We start from the raw sequence: 18365 nt of genomic DNA, 5'->3' as shown, positions 1-18365 counted from the left end.
AAAGAGATAATTCTAATCAGATAAACGTGGGTTGGTGACTGGTCCAGGTCGAGACACGAAGGACAAAATCTCTATACGTAACCAAGCTTACTTTGATCATCAGCCGTCGTAGCATCGTCGGCAAGAACTAGAGAGAGGAACATTACACACACACACACACACACACACCCACACACACACACACACACACACACAAATATTCTACACAATTAGTATATATACCATTACCAGAGCCTGTCTAAAACACCCATTACGGAAAAGCCATGGAAGAAAAGGCATCTGCCGGGAAGAGCATGTACGGTAGTTCTCTTCTTGTGCCTAGTGTTCAAGAATTAGTAAAAAAGCCAGTAACCACAATCCCACCAAGATACATACAGCATCATCATCAAGATGGTAACCAAGAGCATGAGATGACCATCAATTCTGATTATCATGCTCATCAAATACCATCCATTGACGTGCAGAAATTGCTTTCCCAAGAATCAACCATTTCTGATTCTGAACTAGCCAGGCTCCATTTTGCTTGCAAAGAATGGGGTTTCTTCCAGGTAATTAGATTACCTAGCTTTTTCCACTTACATCTTTCATCAGATTGTTCTGATTGTTTTTTGGCCACGAGAACTTCTCGATGATCATTTAGTCCAGTATATCATCTAGTCTTCGTTGGTGATGTGAAGATTAGTACATATATATGTAATCATGTAATTAAATATAAGGTTTTTATCAAAAGTCGTCTACGAAGAAATTGACCCCCACCATCAAGATGATCACTAAACTTGAAAATCGATAAATGTAGTCTTTGTAAATAGGTGTTGCAAATCAATGTGGTCCTTTGTCACAATTATGTCAAAAATCATGTTGTATACTGATGTGCCACATATATATGTCCTACAAGATTTATGGGTTTTATCACAAATAATCTTTGAAATTGACTCACACCATCAAAGTATATTTAGTTTTTTGTTCCTTTTCTTGGTGAACTTGGCTCTACTTTCTAGTCCTAACCCAACCTTTTTCACCTTGCCTGCATACAGAATTTTTAGAATTTGCTAATTCGTAGGTTTTTGGCCATATTATTCACTCTATATGTTTTTACAGTTGGTAAACCATGGTGTGAGCTCTTCCTTGGTGGGGAAAATAAGGACAGAAATTCAAGACTTCTTCAACCTACCCACGGAAGAGAAGAAAAAGTTTTGGCAACAGCCAGGAGACGTGGAAGGTTTTGGACAAGCCTTTGTAGTTTCTGAAGACCAAAAACTCGACTGGGCTGACATTTTCTTCTTGAACACCCTTCCTGTCCAATTGAGGAGGCCTCACCTATTCCCAAAGCTCCCTTCTCCTTTCAGGTACTCTTGTTATCTTAAACATATGTGTTTATCTGTGATTTTGTGCCTTATGAATGTGAATGCACGAATATATCGAAGAGTAATGTTATTTGATAAAAAAAGAAAAATAGAAAACTGACCTTATTGCTGTTAGATTACAGAGAAGAGTGATTATTATAGGATTTAGAAGAAATGTAACTTTCAGAAAGAGAATTCACAGAGAAGATGATTCAACTTCATTTCATCATTCAGATCTGATCAGAATGTGTCCAACCATTTTCAACAAATGTAGTGCACTGTTTTATCTCTCTCTCACACAAGAAAGAATACATCACAGCCATTCATTTCATCTATCCTATGAGATAGCTACATTTGTCACTCTATATTACTAACTGTCATTCAATCTAGAGCATTCATTGTTGGAATGTAATCCAATGGCTCTAATTAAAAAACAAGTAAAAGACATTGCTTTATTTCAACTAAAACACTTAAACACTAACACTCCCTTCTAAGTGTTTAGCTGAAATCACTCCCAAAGCCTTCCTCAAATACTCAAATCTATCCCTTGCCAATGCTTTTGTAAAGATATCAGCAACTTGTTCTTCAGTTTTGCAGTAAATCAGATCAACTTCACCATTTTGCAGAGCATCTCGGATGAAATGAAACCTTCTGTTTATGTGTCTTGTTTTATGATGTGCCACGGGATTCTTAGAGATTGCAATGGCTGAAGTGTTATCACAGAGAATCTGAGTTGGTTCCACTTGTTCCTCTCCAAAATCTGATAAGACAAATCTTAACCAGATGGCTTGAGCAGTTGCTTCTGCAGCACTAACATACTCTGCCTCTGCAGTGGACAATGCTACACTGCTTTGTTTGATTGAGGCCCAAGAAAATGCTCCAGAACCAAAACTAAAAGCATATCCGGAGGTGCTCTTCATGTCATCTTCACTTCCTGCCCAATCACTATCACAGTATCCAATAAGCACAGCATCTTTACCCTTCTCATATGCAATTCCATAGTCCAATGTACCTTGGATATACCTTAGCACTCTCTTTGCAGTTCCCATATGTTTCCTGGTTGGATTATGCATGAATCGAGCAAGTAGACTTGCAGCAAACATGATATCAGGTCTTGTAGCTGTTAAGTATAACAGACTACCTACAATATGCCTATAGAGACTTTCATCAGCCAATTCACTTCCATCTTCTTTGATTAATCTTTCATTTGTTGCAAGTGGAGTTGCAACAGATTTGCACTCCTTCAATCCAAATTTCTCCAGCAAGGTTCTTGCATATTTCTTTTGATGCAGAAATATACTACCTTCTGTTTGTATAACACCAAGTCCCAAAAAATGATGTAATTGTCCCAAATCAGACATTTCATATTTTCCCATCATTTCTGCCTTAAACTCATTCATTAATGCACTGGAACTCCCTGTATATATAATATCATCAACATATAAAGAAACAATGAGAATTCCTGCCTCAGTGACTTTGATGTAGAGAGTTGCTTCACTTGGACTTCTATGAAAACCAGTACTGCAGAAGTGAGAGTCAATTTCCTTGTACCAGGCCCGTGGTGCCTGTTTCAATCCATACAAGGCTTTCTTGAGCTTGTAAACTTTATTCTCCTTGCCTTCAATCACAAAACCAAGTGGTTGATCTACATATACTTCCTCATTTAGAACTCCATTCAGAAATGCTGACTTTACATCAAGTTGGAACAGCTTCCATCCTTTCTGTGCAGCAAGTCCAATTAAAGTCCTAATAGTATCAAGTCTTGCCACAGGAGCAAATGTCTCATTAAAATCGACCCCAGGCTTTTGAGAGTATCCCTTAGCCACTAACCTTGCCTTATTCTTCTGTATAGATCCATCTAGGTTCAATTTTGTTTTGTAGATCCATTTGACACCAACAATTGGTTTATCAAGTGGTCTATCAACAAGTTCCCAAGTACAATTTTTCTCTATCATGCCAATTTCTGCTTGCATGGCCTTCTGCCATGACTCATCTTGTGATGCTTCCTCAAAGTTCTCAGGCTCAACTATGCACAGATTGCATTTTGCATACACTTCTGTCAAACTCTTGAACTTCAAAGGTGTGTGATCATAGTCTTGAGGACTTGTGTTACTCTGCATTTGCACCAGTCTTGAATCATTTTCAATTGACTCATTTGCTTCAGATGAAGATGCTAAGAATTCATCATTTTCATCACTCTTATCACTTGAATTTTCTTCCACATTTTGTTCACACAATTTCTTTCCAGGTATGGATACACTGATGATTTTCTCAGATTATGACTCCCAATCCCAGCAAGCATTTTCATTGACTATTACATCTCTTGACACAATTATTTTCTTTGAGATAGGATCATAGAGTCTATACCCTTTCTCACATGTGCCATATCCCAAAAATATGCATTTAGTACTTGTTTCATCCAATTTCTGTCTAACCTGTCTTGGAATGTATGCATAACACACAGAACCAAAAATCTTTAAGTGTTTGATCCCTGGTTTTCTTCCACTATATGCCTCGAAAGGAGTCTTCTTATCAAGAGACTTGGTAGGACATCTGTTCAAAATATACACTGATGTATTAACAGCTTCTGCCCAGAATTCAAATGGGACACCCTTTTCAATCATCATACACTTTGACATCTCAACTATGGTTCTATTCTTCCTCTCAGCTACTCCATTCTGCTGAGGTGTGTATCCCACTGTAAACTGTCTTTCCATGCCCATTTCTTCACAAAATTCCCTGAATTCAACAGATACATATTCTCCTCCTCTGTCACTTCTCAACTTCTTCAATTTATATCCACTTTGCAATTCAACTGTGAGCTTGAATTTCTTGAATACACTAAACACCTCTGACTTGTTCCTTAAGAAGTAAACCCAACACATCCGAGTGCAGTCATCTATGAAGGTGAGAAAATACTTATTTCCAGCCTTTGTAGAAATCTGCATGGGTCCACAAATGTCAGAGTGAATGAGTTCAAGAGGTTGTGTGGCCCTCCATGATGCTTCCTTTGGAAATGCATCTCTGCAATGCTTCCCAAGAGCACACCCTTCACATATCTCATTTGTCATTTCAAGATCCGGCAAACCCAACACCATATCATGCTCTTTGAGTTGTTTCAAACTGCTCAAATTCAAATGTCCTAACCTCCTATGCCAGATTTTAGAAGACTGAAACACACAAGTCTTTAGAGCAACCTGCATCTCAGGTATAAGTCTCAAAGGAAAACTTCTATTTCCCTTCATTGGTATTCTAGCTATCAGATTAGACATTGAACTATCATCATATATCTCTGCAGTTGTACCTCCAAACACAAGAAAGTAACCGTGTTCCATCATTTGCCCTACACTGAGCAAATTTTCTTTTAACCTTGGAATTAACATCACTTCTTTGATATATCTCCTTCCCATTTTGGTATCAACTACTAAACTTCCTTTCCCTGTGACTTCGATGAGCTGTCCTGTACCCATCTCTACCTTAGCAGTCATATTTCTATCAATGTCAATCAGTAACTCCTCCCTTCCAGTCATATGGTTACTACAACCACTGTCTACATACCATATATCTTCATTTTTCTTCACATTAACATTATTGCAGACATAGAACATGGTAGGAGTATCATTGACTTGATTAACAAAATTCACATGTTGATTAGTCTTCTCCTTCTTGACTCGGCAATCTCTTGCAATATGCCCCAACTTATGACAACTATGACACCTTGGTTTATCTTTGAACCAACATTCACCAAAATGCAATTTATCACAATGAATACAGGGATTCTTAGCTCCTTCAGAAGTACCTGCAACTTTTCCAGTTTGATTTGCAGGTCTATGTTCTCCTTTCTTCCATTTAGACTTCCAATTCTTCTGTGGTTTGAACCCTTGATTCCCATTGTACTTATTCTGTTTTGGAGCAATACTGAGACTAACAAATGCTTTCTCAGTATGAGATTCATCATGCCGATCAATTCTTTGCTCATAACCTTTGAGAATAGCTACCACATCTTGAACATCAACAATATCTAGATCCTTAGTATTTTCAATCACAGAAGCAATACTATCATAGGACCTAGGTAAACTTATTAGCAACTTTTGAACGATTCTCTGATTACTTATCTCCTCACCATAGCTTCTCATTTGACTAATCAAATCAAATAACCTAACTAGATATGCAGAGAAAGCTTCATTTTCACCCATTCTAGTATATTCAAAATCCCGGCGTAAGCCTTGGAGTTTCACAGCCCGTACCTGTTTATCTCCCACAAATTCTTGTTTCAGCACATTCCAAGCAACATTTGCAGTCTCTTGGATTGCGATTCTCGGAAAGATCTGATCCGAAACCGCGCCTTGAATGATTCCAAGTGCCTTTGCATCTCTGACTATATTCTCCTTCAATAACTTGCTTTCAGCTACAGTAAGTTCTTCATCCTTCTTCGTCGAAGTTTCGACACCATTTTCGACGATATCCCATAGCTCGTGCGATCGGAATATTGTCTTCATCCGAATCTGCCAGAAATCAAAGTTTTCACCATTGAAAACCGGTGCACGAAGATCAGCTCCACTCGATCCAGCCATGTGAGACGAGATCTAAGATCACTACACTTTCTTCTCCGCGTTTTCTTCAGTGAGAACTCAACGGTCAGTTCGAGCTCTTCACTGTGAGCTTCACAGATTCACGCCCAGTTGCAGAGGATGCAACCCGGCTCTGAGGCCATGTTAGATTACAGAGAAGAGTGATTATTATAGGATTTAGAAGAAATGTAACTTTCAGAAAGAGAATTCACAGAGAAGATGATTCAACTTCATTTCATCATTCAGATCTGATCAGAATGTGTCCAACCATTTTCAACAAATGTAGTGCACTGTTTTATCTCTCTCTCACACAAGAAAGAATACATCACAGCCATTCATTTCATCTATCCTATGAGATAGCTACATTTGTCACTCTATATTACTAACTGTCATTCAATCTAGAGCATTCATTGTTGGAATGTAATCCAATGGCTCTAATTAAAAAACAAGTAAAAGACATTGCTTTATTTCAGCTAAAACACTTAAACACTAACAATTGCTGACAATCTCCGATAGACCAACATCCCCCCAAACGGTAAAAACCTACCCGCACAACCTCAACACCACCCAGGCCACCACTCGAATCCCAACCGCTGCAGGAACACCACCGCTCCAAAACCGCCCCACCTTCGCCCTTCTAACCCTCCTATGGACACTACTTTCTCGTCGCAGAACTCAAATCGAGATGGCACAGCATCACGAAAGAGCGAGAGTAGAACCCAGACACTAGATAAAGAAAACAAGCATAGGTCAATCGGCGTGTTCGTGGACATGGTCATTGACAACCCATTGCAAGCCTCGAACTAATCATGACGTCGCGGACATAGCGGTTGGCAACCCCTGATGAGCCGGCATTGACGCCGCTGTGAGTGAGGACATGCAGACGAGGCAAGGCATTCTGATTGTTCCTTACCAGCCTTCCAACTCAAAATCACGAGGATCAATGCTATAGCGCCTTACCACCAACGCTGGGTTGCGATTCTGATTGTTTTATATTTTTCATCTTAGGGATTTTATTTTATTTTAGGGAGACTTTGGATGCGGTCCCTAATTATGAATAATCTTTGACTGAAACTTTTTTGGTTTTCAATTTTTGATCCAAGTCCCTAAAATTAATTGATAATTTATTTCTATGTACGTTACTATATTTTTTAAATTAAAATTTAAAATTTATAGTTGTTTATAGTAATGAGATTTTAAATAAAAAACATAATTGATGGGATTAAAAATATTAAAATATAAATATACTATTGTGTGTGTGTGTAAACATGGGTACATTCATAAAAAATAACCAAAAAGTTATTGTATCAAAACATGGGTACATTCTTCAAAATGGGTACATTTAGCAAAAATAAAAATGGGTACAAATAAATAAAAAAATATGGGTACAATACAAATAAAACTTTAAAAAATATGGGCACAAAAAGAAATTAATATATGGGTACAAATTAAAACTGAAAGGAAAATTGGTACAAATTAAAAAAGGGTTGCAAATTAAAAATGGGTACAAACTAAAAATAAAAATATATGATAAAAAATTTAGCCATAAATATAAATATACTAATTGTAATATTTTTAATATTAAATGAATATATTTAGAAATAAAAAATATTTTATTATTGAAATAATTAATGATATTATTAATACAAAGGACCTTGATCAAAAATTGAAAAGTAATAAGGTTTTAATCAATAGAGTAGTAAAAATAAGGATGAAAACCTAATTACTCCTAATAATAATAACAATACGAATTATTATTATCAGACAATCCATAAGAAAATTTATTTAAATAAAGAAGAATAAGAAAATTCCTAGAGCAAAGCTGCGTACAAAAGTTCATTCCAAGTATCAGGAGCACCAGGAAGACACCAGTGACTACAGTCATTATATTTGGGACCTTCACCTGCATAAATGGAGGGGTGCCCATCTTTTCTGAGCTGCGTGAGCAATGTGATGTCCAATAAATACACAGGCTTTTCCATGCCACTTAACACACTCTTTACAATAGCTTCTCCCGGATGACTTGGTCCTGGATAAGTTGGTCCTAGAATTGGTTGGGTCTGTCTTAGGCAACTTCCTGCTTTTGGATCCTTCCATTCCTTGCCACTAAAACATGATTGATTTCATGCCCACAAAATGGAATATACAATGTTAGTAAATCTGCACAATTTCTTGTTTGTATGGAAAATTCGTCCAGTGCAATTGTCAAAATACCAAGTGGTATTACCGTACTACTAATTTACGTGTTACAAAATTATTAAATTGATAACATCAAATATCGGTGTAACAATTGCTCTGAAAATGGAACTTACTCAGTATGAACAGCGGCTACTCCTTGAAAAAAGACTTTGGTAATTGAAATATCAATGCTGGAATCAACCCATTTTCTAGACAAAAACCCACCTAACCTTAAATATCTAACTAAAACCCAAAAATATTTCAACTCATGCCACTATATCCAAATCATATATTGGACACATTTTATTATTATAAGATATATGTGAAAATAATTTACCTATATTTTTACAATGCAGAGAGACTTTAGAAACTTACTCATTGGAACTGAAAAACCTAGCCATGACTATAATATCACACATGGAAAAAGCTTTGCAGACGGAAGCCAAGGAAGTGACCAACTTATTCGAAGATGGATTGCAAGCGATGAGGATGAACTATTACCCTCCGTGTCCTCAGCCGGAGACAGTCATCGGTCTGACCCCTCACTCTGATGCTATAGGCCTCACCGTCCTCCTACAAATCAACGAAATGGATGGCCTCCAAGTAAAGAAGGATGGGATTTGGGTTCCTGTGAAGCCACTACCAGATGCCTTTATTGTGAATATTGGAGACATTCTAGAGGTAATGATATACACTGGTAATTTTAACATTTTGAATATTATCTTGTTAGATACATAGATGAAAATGTTATCTGACTGTCAAATTTCATATAATTGATGATCTGATGAATGTTGATAATGAATCCTACATCTGAAAAAGAAGTTACCCTATATGTACTTGAAAGATATTAGGCTACTCTCTATATTACTAATTGGTTTTATGGTGAAACCCTAATTTTTTTTCATGGTACTAGAGCAAGTTGGCCCATGTGCGAAGCCCAACAGCCACACGTGCTCCACGTCACCCAGTTAGTGTTGTCCACGTGTTTGGCTTGAAAATTTGTCACACGTGAGGGGGCGTGTGAGGATGTGAAGGTAAAAGAGTTTCACATCGGTGAAAACTTTGTAAGGGTTTATAAGATGTTAAACTACTCTCCATGGTTCATGTTCTAATTTAATTTTACACCGTGACTTATAAAAATATGTGGAAAAAAATAAAAATTTTACTCCAACATTACCCGGTACCAATATTCACTCTGGTGAGGATAAAAATATCTGGTAAAAAAAAATATTTACTCAACATTACCCTGTACCAATATTCACTCTGGTGAGGATAAAGACTAGTGTTATTCATGTCATATTTATTAACATGTAAAACATTACCCTGTACCAATATTCACTCTGGTGAGGATAAAGACTAGTGTTATTCATGTCATATTTATTAACATGTAAATCTTTCTCATAGCTTAATCTTTAATAATTTATGAGTGCGTGAGTGCGTCTTCTATTTTGTGAGAGACATGTTGAACAATTATTTAATAAAACAAAAAAGCTTGATCCTTAATAATTTATACCTATTGCAGCTATTACTTTTCATTTTTAGTGTTTAAGTATGTGCATGTATGCATGGCAGATTATAACAAATGGGACGTATCGTAGCATTGAGCATCGTGCAACTGTGAACTCTGAAAAAGAAAGGCTCTCAGTCGCCACATTTTACTCCCCCAGATTTGGTGCTGAGATTGGCCCGGCCTCCAGCTTGATCACTGAGCAAACACCTGCAGCATACACAAGGGTGGCAATTGAAGAATATTTCAAAGCGTTTTTTGAACGTAAGCTTAATGGAAAGTCTTTTCTTGACGAAATGAAGATTAAGTATAATGTTAAGCAGTAGAGAGAGATCTCTGAAGAGAATAAAGGTGTATGTTGTAAACTTAATATGCCCAAATTAATAAGTGTGGACGCCATCTCTAGTTGTTATCGTACATTTTTGTATCACATTGATGTATCATCTTATATGGCAAGTGATGCATATATACAACATTCAACAAGACAAATGACGAGGATGAACAAGAGACAAGACAAGTGATGTACCATCTTATAGAATGGAGTTGTCGCGAATCTCGTGACTCATAGAACTGCGGAAGGGAGACGGGGTGGGCGGTGGCTGAACAGGAGACGTGCTGGCCAAATGACGAGGATGATGAAATGGACCTGTACAAGAATTTTGGGGTAGACAAAGAAGCCTCATAGTAAGATTCATTCTTAACATATTTTTTTACGTGTTGCGAATTTTTAAGTTAAATGCACGAACAACACAAATGAAGTAATGTAAAGCATGTGTGACCGTTATACTTTACATGTGGAATAACCTGCTCTAATATATAAAAATAGTGGAGGTTCCACACTAAATTCAAAAAGGAACTAGCTTGATTAGAGAAAGATATATATATAACCGAACATGAACATGATTGAGAGAGAGAGAGAGAGAGAGAGAGAGAGAGAGAGAGAGAGAGAGTACATCCAAAACATCCCTTGCTTACACCATATGCATTAGGCAAAGCTATGGAAGAAAGTTGAAACAAAGGTATCCGCAGGGAAGGGCTTTTACGGTGGCTCTCCTCCTGTGCCTAGTGTTCAAGAATTCAAAAAGAAGCCGATAATCACAATCCCACTTAGAAACCAACAAGTGCATGAGATCATCATCTCATCAAATACCATCCATTGACATGCAGAAATTGCTTTCCCACAAGAACCAACCAATTCTGAAGCTGAACTAGCCACACTCCATTGGCTTGCAAAGAGTGGGGTTTCTCCCAGGTAAGTAAATTACCTAGCCCTTTGACTTAAGATTCATTAACAGTTATTTATTTATTTATTTTTATTAACTTCATAAATGAGAAAATTACACTACAAATCAGGAATATATATATATATATATATTGCATGTATCTTGGTGTAGGACAATATAATTTTTTATGGCAAAAATTGTAGTGTATATGAAGAGATTTTTCAATGTGCCCGAAACATGAGACAGAACACCACATATCATTATATAATTGGAGGGACATTTGAAAAAAAAAAACTTTCCACCAATTGTATAATAACATGTGATGTTCTGCCCGTGTTCTAGGTACACTAGATAATCTCTCATAAATTAAAGAGTATGATTGGTATAGAATTTTTTTAAGGAGCTCCTAAAATAACTTTCTAGTCTTTTTAGCTACAATTTAACTAAAAAAAATGAAGAGCATAATTGAAGATGCTCTTGTATATTTAATTATGGTTGACCTGTTATATATGTAGCTAAATTTAGCAACCCAAATATTGTTCTATCAAACAAAACGAAAAGATATGCTGGATAACGAAGAAAGATGAAATGAAACACAAACCCTCAATTAAGGGATAATTGATCTTTGATCACTTGAGTTGCATGCTGCTAATTCACTGCTACTACAAAAGTACCCGGTAGTGTCATTTTAAAAAAGTGACAAGAAAAACCCATTTTTGTCGGATATTAGCAAAAATTCAATAGAAATTCATGTAATGGCGGATAAAAAAATCGACAACATTGCTTGCGTCACTAAAAGGCTTTTGCTGTCGATTAGTTCCCTTAAACCGCCAAGAAAAAGGAAAGCATTTAAAATTATAAAAAGATCAATGACGTCGGATACGGGTGACATTAATTGTTGAATTTCGTTGGATAAATAGATACTACTGTCGTCCATAACTGCCGCTAAATCAATTAATAATTAAAAAATTAAAAATAATTATGTTTGAATAAAATAAAAAATAAAGTTCAAAGAGAATAGCATTTACATAGATTTATGAAAACGCACCGGACATGATTCGAAACGATTCACAATTTAAAGGGATTGAATAATTAGCTATTGATTTCTTCAATCTTTGTTTTATTTAGAGATGTGATATCCACACACCTTTTTTACTTCTCTCACACCCTTTTAATTTTCGACAGTTGGATCGGATGAATTGAAGAAGATCAAAGACAGAAATTAACAAGGGGTGTGGGAGAAGTAAAAAATGATGTGTGGATAGCACATCCCTTTATTTACTCTTTCATTATCTAAAAGGCTTTGACCAACTTTCTCAATGGCCAAGTAGCTTTGCTGCTGTTTGGAGGTTTCCGGCTGGCCTTCATCTTTGCTCCTTTTATCACCATTGTAACTTACTAACTTTGTTAGTAATAGTCTAGCGACAAAAAAAATACTTAGAGACTTTTAGAGAAAGAGCGCTAAATGAAACTCCATGATTTCACCATTAGGATGAAGAAACTCCAGATTTTTTTTTTTTAGAGAAAGTGCATTGAAAGAAACCCCAGATTCCAGTAATCCAATAACATAATCAATATTCAAAACACAAACTCGATTTAATATAAATAATTTAAAACTCACCACTTTTAGGATGCTTAAGTTGCTCCTCAAATTGTTCATCCATGGACAGTCAATGAGAAGTGTAGTAGGGAAGGGGAAGAGAAATGCAGCGGGGATGGGGAAAGGGAAGTGGAGTGCAGCGGGGAAGGGGAAAGGGGAAGTGGAATGCAGTGGGGAAGGGGAAGGGGAAAGAGAAGGGGAGTGCAACAGGGAAAAGGAAGGGGAAGGGGAGTGCAGTAGCGCAAGAAGAGTGAAGGAGAAAGAGACGCGTGAGGGTTTTGAAATAGGTATTTTGATATTCTTGTCGAATAAAACCACCAGTAATGTCGGAAAAAACTTACACCAACTCTGAAAAACTAACAAACCTACTATAGTCAGTATCTGACACAAACTGCAATGATGTTGGTTAAACCGACACCACTCTTCATCAACTGACATCACTCTGCCCAATTCCTAATTCCGTCAGTTACAACCGACACCACCAATTCCTCATTGAAGTTTGAAAATTAAAACACATCATGTCGGATAAAAGTGCTAGAAATTATTTTTGTTGGAAACAATGCATTAGTAGATAAAAGTGTTTAGGGTTTGAATTGTGTTTTTTTTTTTGTTCTTCTCCTTCGAGAAGGCTAAATAGAAGATACAACTTGTCATACAAGTAATATTAAAAGAATTATAACCAAACTAGGAAACATAATTATATTCCTAATCTAATTTGGGCTCACGCCAACACTCCTCCTCAAATTGGTGCAGAGATATCACCTAGGCCCAACTTGTCGAGTGAGTCTTGAAACCTTCTTGCAGAAACTGTATGAGTTAGAATATCTGCCAACTGTTCTTCTGTCTTCATGAACGGAATGTCAACCAACTTAACATCCAACTTTTCTTTGATAAAATGTCTATCCACCTCAACATGTTTGGTCCTATCATGCTGCACCGGATTGTTAGCTATCTCCCGTGCTGCTTGATTATCACAATACAACATCATAGAACCTTTTGGTTTAAACCCTATCTCAATGAGTAGAATTTGAAGCCATAGAAACTCACAAATACCATGTGATAAAAACTTCTGAAGATATTACCCACATCGCTTTTATTTTTCGTAAGGTACAACCAAGTCATTCTGGTGCAGTCATTAACAAATGTTACAAACCAACGCACACCATGCTGAGTAGTAATCGAAGATGGCCCCCACACATCAGAATGAATTAGCTCAAAAGGAATTGTTCTTCTATTCAAACTCGGGGAATAAGAAGCTCGATGACTTTTGGCTAATGTGCAAACATTACACTTTAATGAAGAATCTGAAATATTACCAAATAATGATGGAAGTAATTATCGCAAATAACCGAAGACGACGATGCCACAACTGAATGGTCTTCAACTTCCCACTATCACGACCTTGAAATTGATGAACACGGCCCTGTGCAACATCATCAACATAGTACAACCCCCTTTTCTTAGTACCACGCCCAATGATCGCCCGAGTTCGGATATCCTGAAGTAAACAGAAAGATGGAAACATTTGCACAACATAGTCTAATTGCTCGGTGACCTGTCCCGCATATAACAAATGGCTAGAGAGTGTGGGAACAAGTAAGTAGTTGTGTAAGGAGAGAGTAGGAGTGAGTGCAATCGTACCCCCCTGTAACCGGGGCAACACCTCCATTAACTGTGACAATACTATCCCATGCTGGTGGTGGGGTTGTAGAGTTAAATAAAGTACGATCATAAGTCATATGATCAATGGCTCCAGTGTCAATGATCCAACCTGTATCAAGATCAACAAATGCAATTAAGGCTTTGCTCGTGTTACTTGGATCATCGGATTGCGTTCGGAAAGCAAATTCAAGAGTGATAGCGATAGGCCCGGGTTTATTTCCTGCTTGTTTTCCGCTGGTGGGCTAAGCAAGTCCTTACCCAATCTGATGCCGACATCATCATCTGTGCGTTGTCCAACCTGGTTGTGGGCTGCAGATGAACCTGCTTGCTGCCCAATTGAACTACGCGTGCCAGACTCGGCAAGCCCAGTTTCATTCACACAGGAGGTTAGCTCCACAAGCAAGGGTCCATCCTCAGCAACTTGGGCCTGCGCTGGGCGTTGGTGGGTGGATTCGTTTGAGGCAGGGATTGAACCCATGATACGAATCATGGTTTGATTGTCAGACATTGAAGGCAGCGGGTTTGTGTTTTCTGTTTTGGTTTTTTTTTTTTTTTTCCTTTTTTTTTTTCGGGGCTTAGATTGTTTGTTGAAGTCTCTTGTCTCGAGACTCTCAAGATGCAGTCAGTTGTTTTGGCTTTTTGTGTTGTTTGTTTTTCTGGGTTTGGGTTGTAAAAAAGGTCTCTTGTTTCGAGACCTCTGAGCTTGATTCTAATAGCTGTTACGCAGCCAACAAAGAGAAGCACCAAAGACGACGGTGAACAGGATTAAGGTTTAGGGAAGAGACAGGCCGAAACCTGCTCAAATGCCAACATAAAAGTGTTTAAGGTTTGAATTGTGTTTTTTTTTATTCTTCTCCTTGGAGGAGGCTAAATAGAAGATACAACTTGTCATACAAGTAATATTAAAAGAATTATAACCAAACTAGGAAACATAATTATATTCCTAATCTAATTTGGGCTCACGCCTACATTAGTGTCGGTTATATTCGACATTTTTAATTTATGTAGATTATAAGCAACAGTAATGCTTTATCATCCGACATCATGTAAAAAGGCTGTCAAAAATTTCTTATTTGACATTATTTTGTATAAAATCGCCACCAATCTCCGACACATTACACCAGTTTTGGAGTAGTGATTAAAGGGACAACTGCTTGATAGTAAAGCAACCAGATTGCAAAACATACAAATATTATGAAGAATTAAGGAAATAATATGAACATTATTGGAAATTTGGAGATACATGCTTTTGATAGTTGTTTTTGTGAGACTCCCTCCATAATGTGAGTTAGCAATCCACATTTTTTAACCACATTAGTGTACCATCTGATGCGGCAAGTGATGTGTACATGCCACGCCAGTTAATTAATTTATCTCATTGGACGTTAGTTGTATGCATCACTTGTCACATGAGATGATACACCAATATGGTAAAAAAATGTAGCCTTACTAACATTACTACTAATTTGTCTCATTATAACAACCAAAAAAAGACGTCCACGCTTATTATTAGATGATAATTTCTGACAATTAAGACATCATTTGGTGGCATATTAATTTACAACATACACCTTTTTATTCTCTTCAGAAATTAACATAAACCTTTTTATTCTCTTTAGATAGATCTCTCTACTGCTTAACATCATTACTTAATCCTCATTCATCAAGACAAGACTTCCCATGAAGCTTACGTTCAAAAAATGCTTTGAAATATTCTTCAACTCCCAGCCTTTAAATGCTGCAGGGGTTTACTCAGTGATCAAGCTAGAGGCCGGGCCGATTTCACCATCAACTCTGGGGTTGTAAAATGTGGCGATTGAGAGCCTTTCTTTTTCAGAGTTCACAGTTGCACGATGTTCAATGCTACGATACGTCCCTTTTGTTATAATCTGCCATGCAAAAAGAAAAATTCTTATCAATTCAACTCAACTCGTTCGCAACACTACACTCTTTATATATACTCACCAGAGTGAAAATTGGTACTGAGTTGGAGTAAAATTTGTTTTACCAAATATTTTTCTACGGTGTAAACTAATTTGTAATATGAACTATATATACATTTAAAAAAGAATTGATCACCTGATGGTCAATGGTATGAAAATGACAGTTGGATAACATTTTTATCTATATATGTATCGAGCAAGATAATATTCAAATGGTTAAAGTACCAATGAAAATCATTACATCTAGAACGTCTCCAATATTCACAATAAAGGCATCCGGTAGTGACTTCACAGGAACCCAAATCCCATCTTTCTTCACTTGGAGGCCATCCATTTCATTGACTTGTAGGAGGATGGTGAAAGCTCCACCATCAGAGTGAGGGGTCAGACCGAGGACCACTAGTAGAAAAAAAAGCTCATCTACCACAGTGAATACGCATGATAGATTGTAATCCACCACGAGTACTACGTTCGTTAGTAATCTGAATGTGATAAAAAATATCAGTTTTTACCACGGGCAATGCCATTGTCAAATGTGATATAACCACGAATTGTGACCGTGGTAAATTGGGACCTAAAACCACATGCACTATGGTGGTTGTGGATTACAGATCGACCACGTCTAATGCCCGTTATACAAAAATTTCCAAAAAAAAAAATGGCTTTTTAGCCAAAATGGTCTCTGAGATTTGCATAACACATCACTTTGGTCTCTGAGATTGAAAATCAATAGAAATTGTCCCTGAGATTATCCACCATCCATTATTTTGGTCCTTCCATTAAAAACTCCATTAAGTGTCCCGAAGCTCTTGGTCATAAGTTTGGGCAATTTTCAAAGCTTCGTAACTCAATCGTTTCTTAACCAAATTCGACCCATAATATATTAAAATGAAGATAGGAAAGTGTAGAACAAGATTATATATATTTGAAAGCCCAATGGTTGCCAGAGATGGCCAGAAAATAGCCCGAAAGGTGACTGGTCGGCGGGAAAACTGGAAAATTCGCCGGAAACTGGGTAAACTTTAAATGTTCATAACTTCTTCGATGCTCAACGAAATCGAGTGATTCAAAGATTAAAACCATACTTCTAGATGAGACGAAGAGAATGATACCTTTTTTGATAGCTAACTCGTCGTGGTTTGTCCGAAAAGCGGCTCGAAAGTGGCTAACTAGAGACCAAGACAGCCACTTTCAAGCTATTTTCCTGCCAAACCACGGCAAGTTAGTCATCAAGAAAGGTACCATTCTCTTCGTCTTGTCGAGAAGTATGATTTTTGTTTTTAAATCACTCAATTTCATTAAGTATTGAAAAAGTTATGAATATTTAAAATTTACCCAGTTTCCAGTAAGATTTCCAGTTTTTCCGCGGACCAGTCACTTTTCAGGCTATTTTTCGGCCATCTCTGGCAACCATTTGGAATTTTCAGGCCATCTTTGGCAACCATTGGGCTTCCAAATTTGTATAATCTTGTTCTACACTTTCCTATCTTCATTTTGATATATTATGGGTCGAATTTGGTTAAGAAACGATTGAGTTACAAAGTTTTGAAAATTGCCCAAACTTCCGACCAAGAGCTATGAAACACTTGATGGAATGACCAAAATAATGGATGGTGGACAATCTAAGGGACCATTTCTATTGATTTTCAATCTCAGGGTCCAAAGTGATGTGTTATGCATATCTCAGGGACCATTTTGGCTAAAAAACCTAAAAAATATATAAAATCATTTACTATATATATATATATATATATATATTATTTATATATAAAATTGCACATTTACTATGATTTAATAATTCCATAAAAAATCATGATTCAAGTACTACAAACTATACACTAAAGCTAACAACAAAATCGATAAGTTATACTAAAGAAATACCAAACTACCCACAAAGTATCAAATACGCCTCTAATAACAAGAACATTGTCACTTGAAGACTTCACATTTCTTTGGACACCTCCAAACAAAGGAGTGAACTACTGCCCTTAATGCTTGAGCCTCAACAATTGTTGCCTCTCTCTATATGCATGGACATAAGCATATAGATCTATAGGTGGGAATATACATTTGATCTCAATCAAGAAAAGTGAATAGATATACAAAACAAGCCAAAAGTTAACAAGTAAAGACTTGACCAGATGTACGAGTCTCCAACAGTCCATACAAGAAGCCAAAAATTAACCAATAAAGACTCGAACAAATATACATAACAACTTTGACAAGAGCACGAGTGTAAAATTAACATTGCATATACAATGAATGGAGTAAATACATAACTTAGGGTTCGAATAGTGTATGCAAACAAATGAGTAGAGTTTAGTCTTAATAAAGAAAA

General features: G+C 36.8%; 2 protein-coding genes and 1 long non-coding RNA gene across 3 annotated transcripts; 1 reads left to right on the top strand and 2 right to left on the bottom strand.

The window, feature by feature from the left end:
• Positions 1-24: 24 nt before the first annotated feature.
• On the top strand, positions 25-10088 carry LOC103430164 (protein SRG1-like). Its single transcript, XM_029089127.2, has 4 exons — positions 25-548; positions 1099-1346; positions 8449-8773; positions 9665-10088. The coding sequence occupies exons 1-4, from the start codon at positions 264-266 to the stop codon at positions 9923-9925; spliced, it is 1119 nt and encodes a 372-aa protein (XP_028944960.1). The 5' UTR covers positions 25-263; the 3' UTR covers positions 9926-10088.
• Positions 7648-8300, bottom strand: LOC114819671 (uncharacterized). The gene is made up of 2 exons (XR_003766996.1): positions 8227-8300; positions 7648-8020 (listed from the first exon to the last, which is right to left on the bottom strand). It is a non-coding gene; the product is annotated as an uncharacterized lncRNA (long non-coding RNA).
• A 5707-nt stretch (positions 10089-15795) lies between the features above and the next one.
• Positions 15796-17472, bottom strand: LOC139189552 (protein SRG1-like). The gene is made up of 3 exons (XM_070808527.1): positions 17363-17472; positions 16269-16509; positions 15796-15973 (listed from the first exon to the last, which is right to left on the bottom strand). Exons 1-3 carry the CDS (start codon positions 17470-17472, stop codon positions 15833-15835), a joined length of 492 nt encoding a protein of 163 aa, XP_070664628.1. The 3' UTR covers positions 15796-15832.
• Between the last annotated feature and the right edge of the window lie 893 nt (positions 17473-18365).

Source organism: Malus domestica, chromosome 11, assembly GCF_042453785.1.
Source record: "Malus domestica chromosome 11, GDT2T_hap1".
Lineage (NCBI taxonomy): Eukaryota > Viridiplantae > Streptophyta > Magnoliopsida > Rosales > Rosaceae > Malus > Malus domestica.
This window is presented reverse-complemented; position numbering and strand designations above follow the sequence as displayed.

What these genes read in the sequence shown, in the direction of transcription:
- LOC139189552 (XM_070808527.1), bottom strand. Translation starts at nt 17,472, where the DNA reads ATGGTTGCCAAAGATGGCCTGAAAATTCCAAATGGTTGCCAGAGATGG. An exon ending in GAAATCTTACTGGAAACTGG is followed by an intron (nt 16,510 to 17,362) that starts GTAAATTTTAAA and finishes TATCACATTCAG; the next exon opens with ATTACTAACGAACGTAGTAC. An exon ending in ATATTGGAGACGTTCTAGAT is followed by an intron (nt 15,974 to 16,268) that starts GTAATGATTTTC and finishes TTTGCATGGCAG; the next exon opens with ATTATAACAAAAGGGACGTA.
- LOC103430164 (XM_029089127.2), top strand. Translation starts at nt 264, where the DNA reads ATGGAAGAAAAGGCATCTGCCGGGAAGAGCATGTACGGTAGTTCTCTT. An exon ending in AAGAATGGGGTTTCTTCCAG is followed by an intron (nt 549 to 1,098) that starts GTAATTAGATTA and finishes ATGTTTTTACAG; the next exon opens with TTGGTAAACCATGGTGTGAG. An exon ending in ATATTGGAGACATTCTAGAG is followed by an intron (nt 8,774 to 9,664) that starts GTAATGATATAC and finishes TATGCATGGCAG; the next exon opens with ATTATAACAAATGGGACGTA.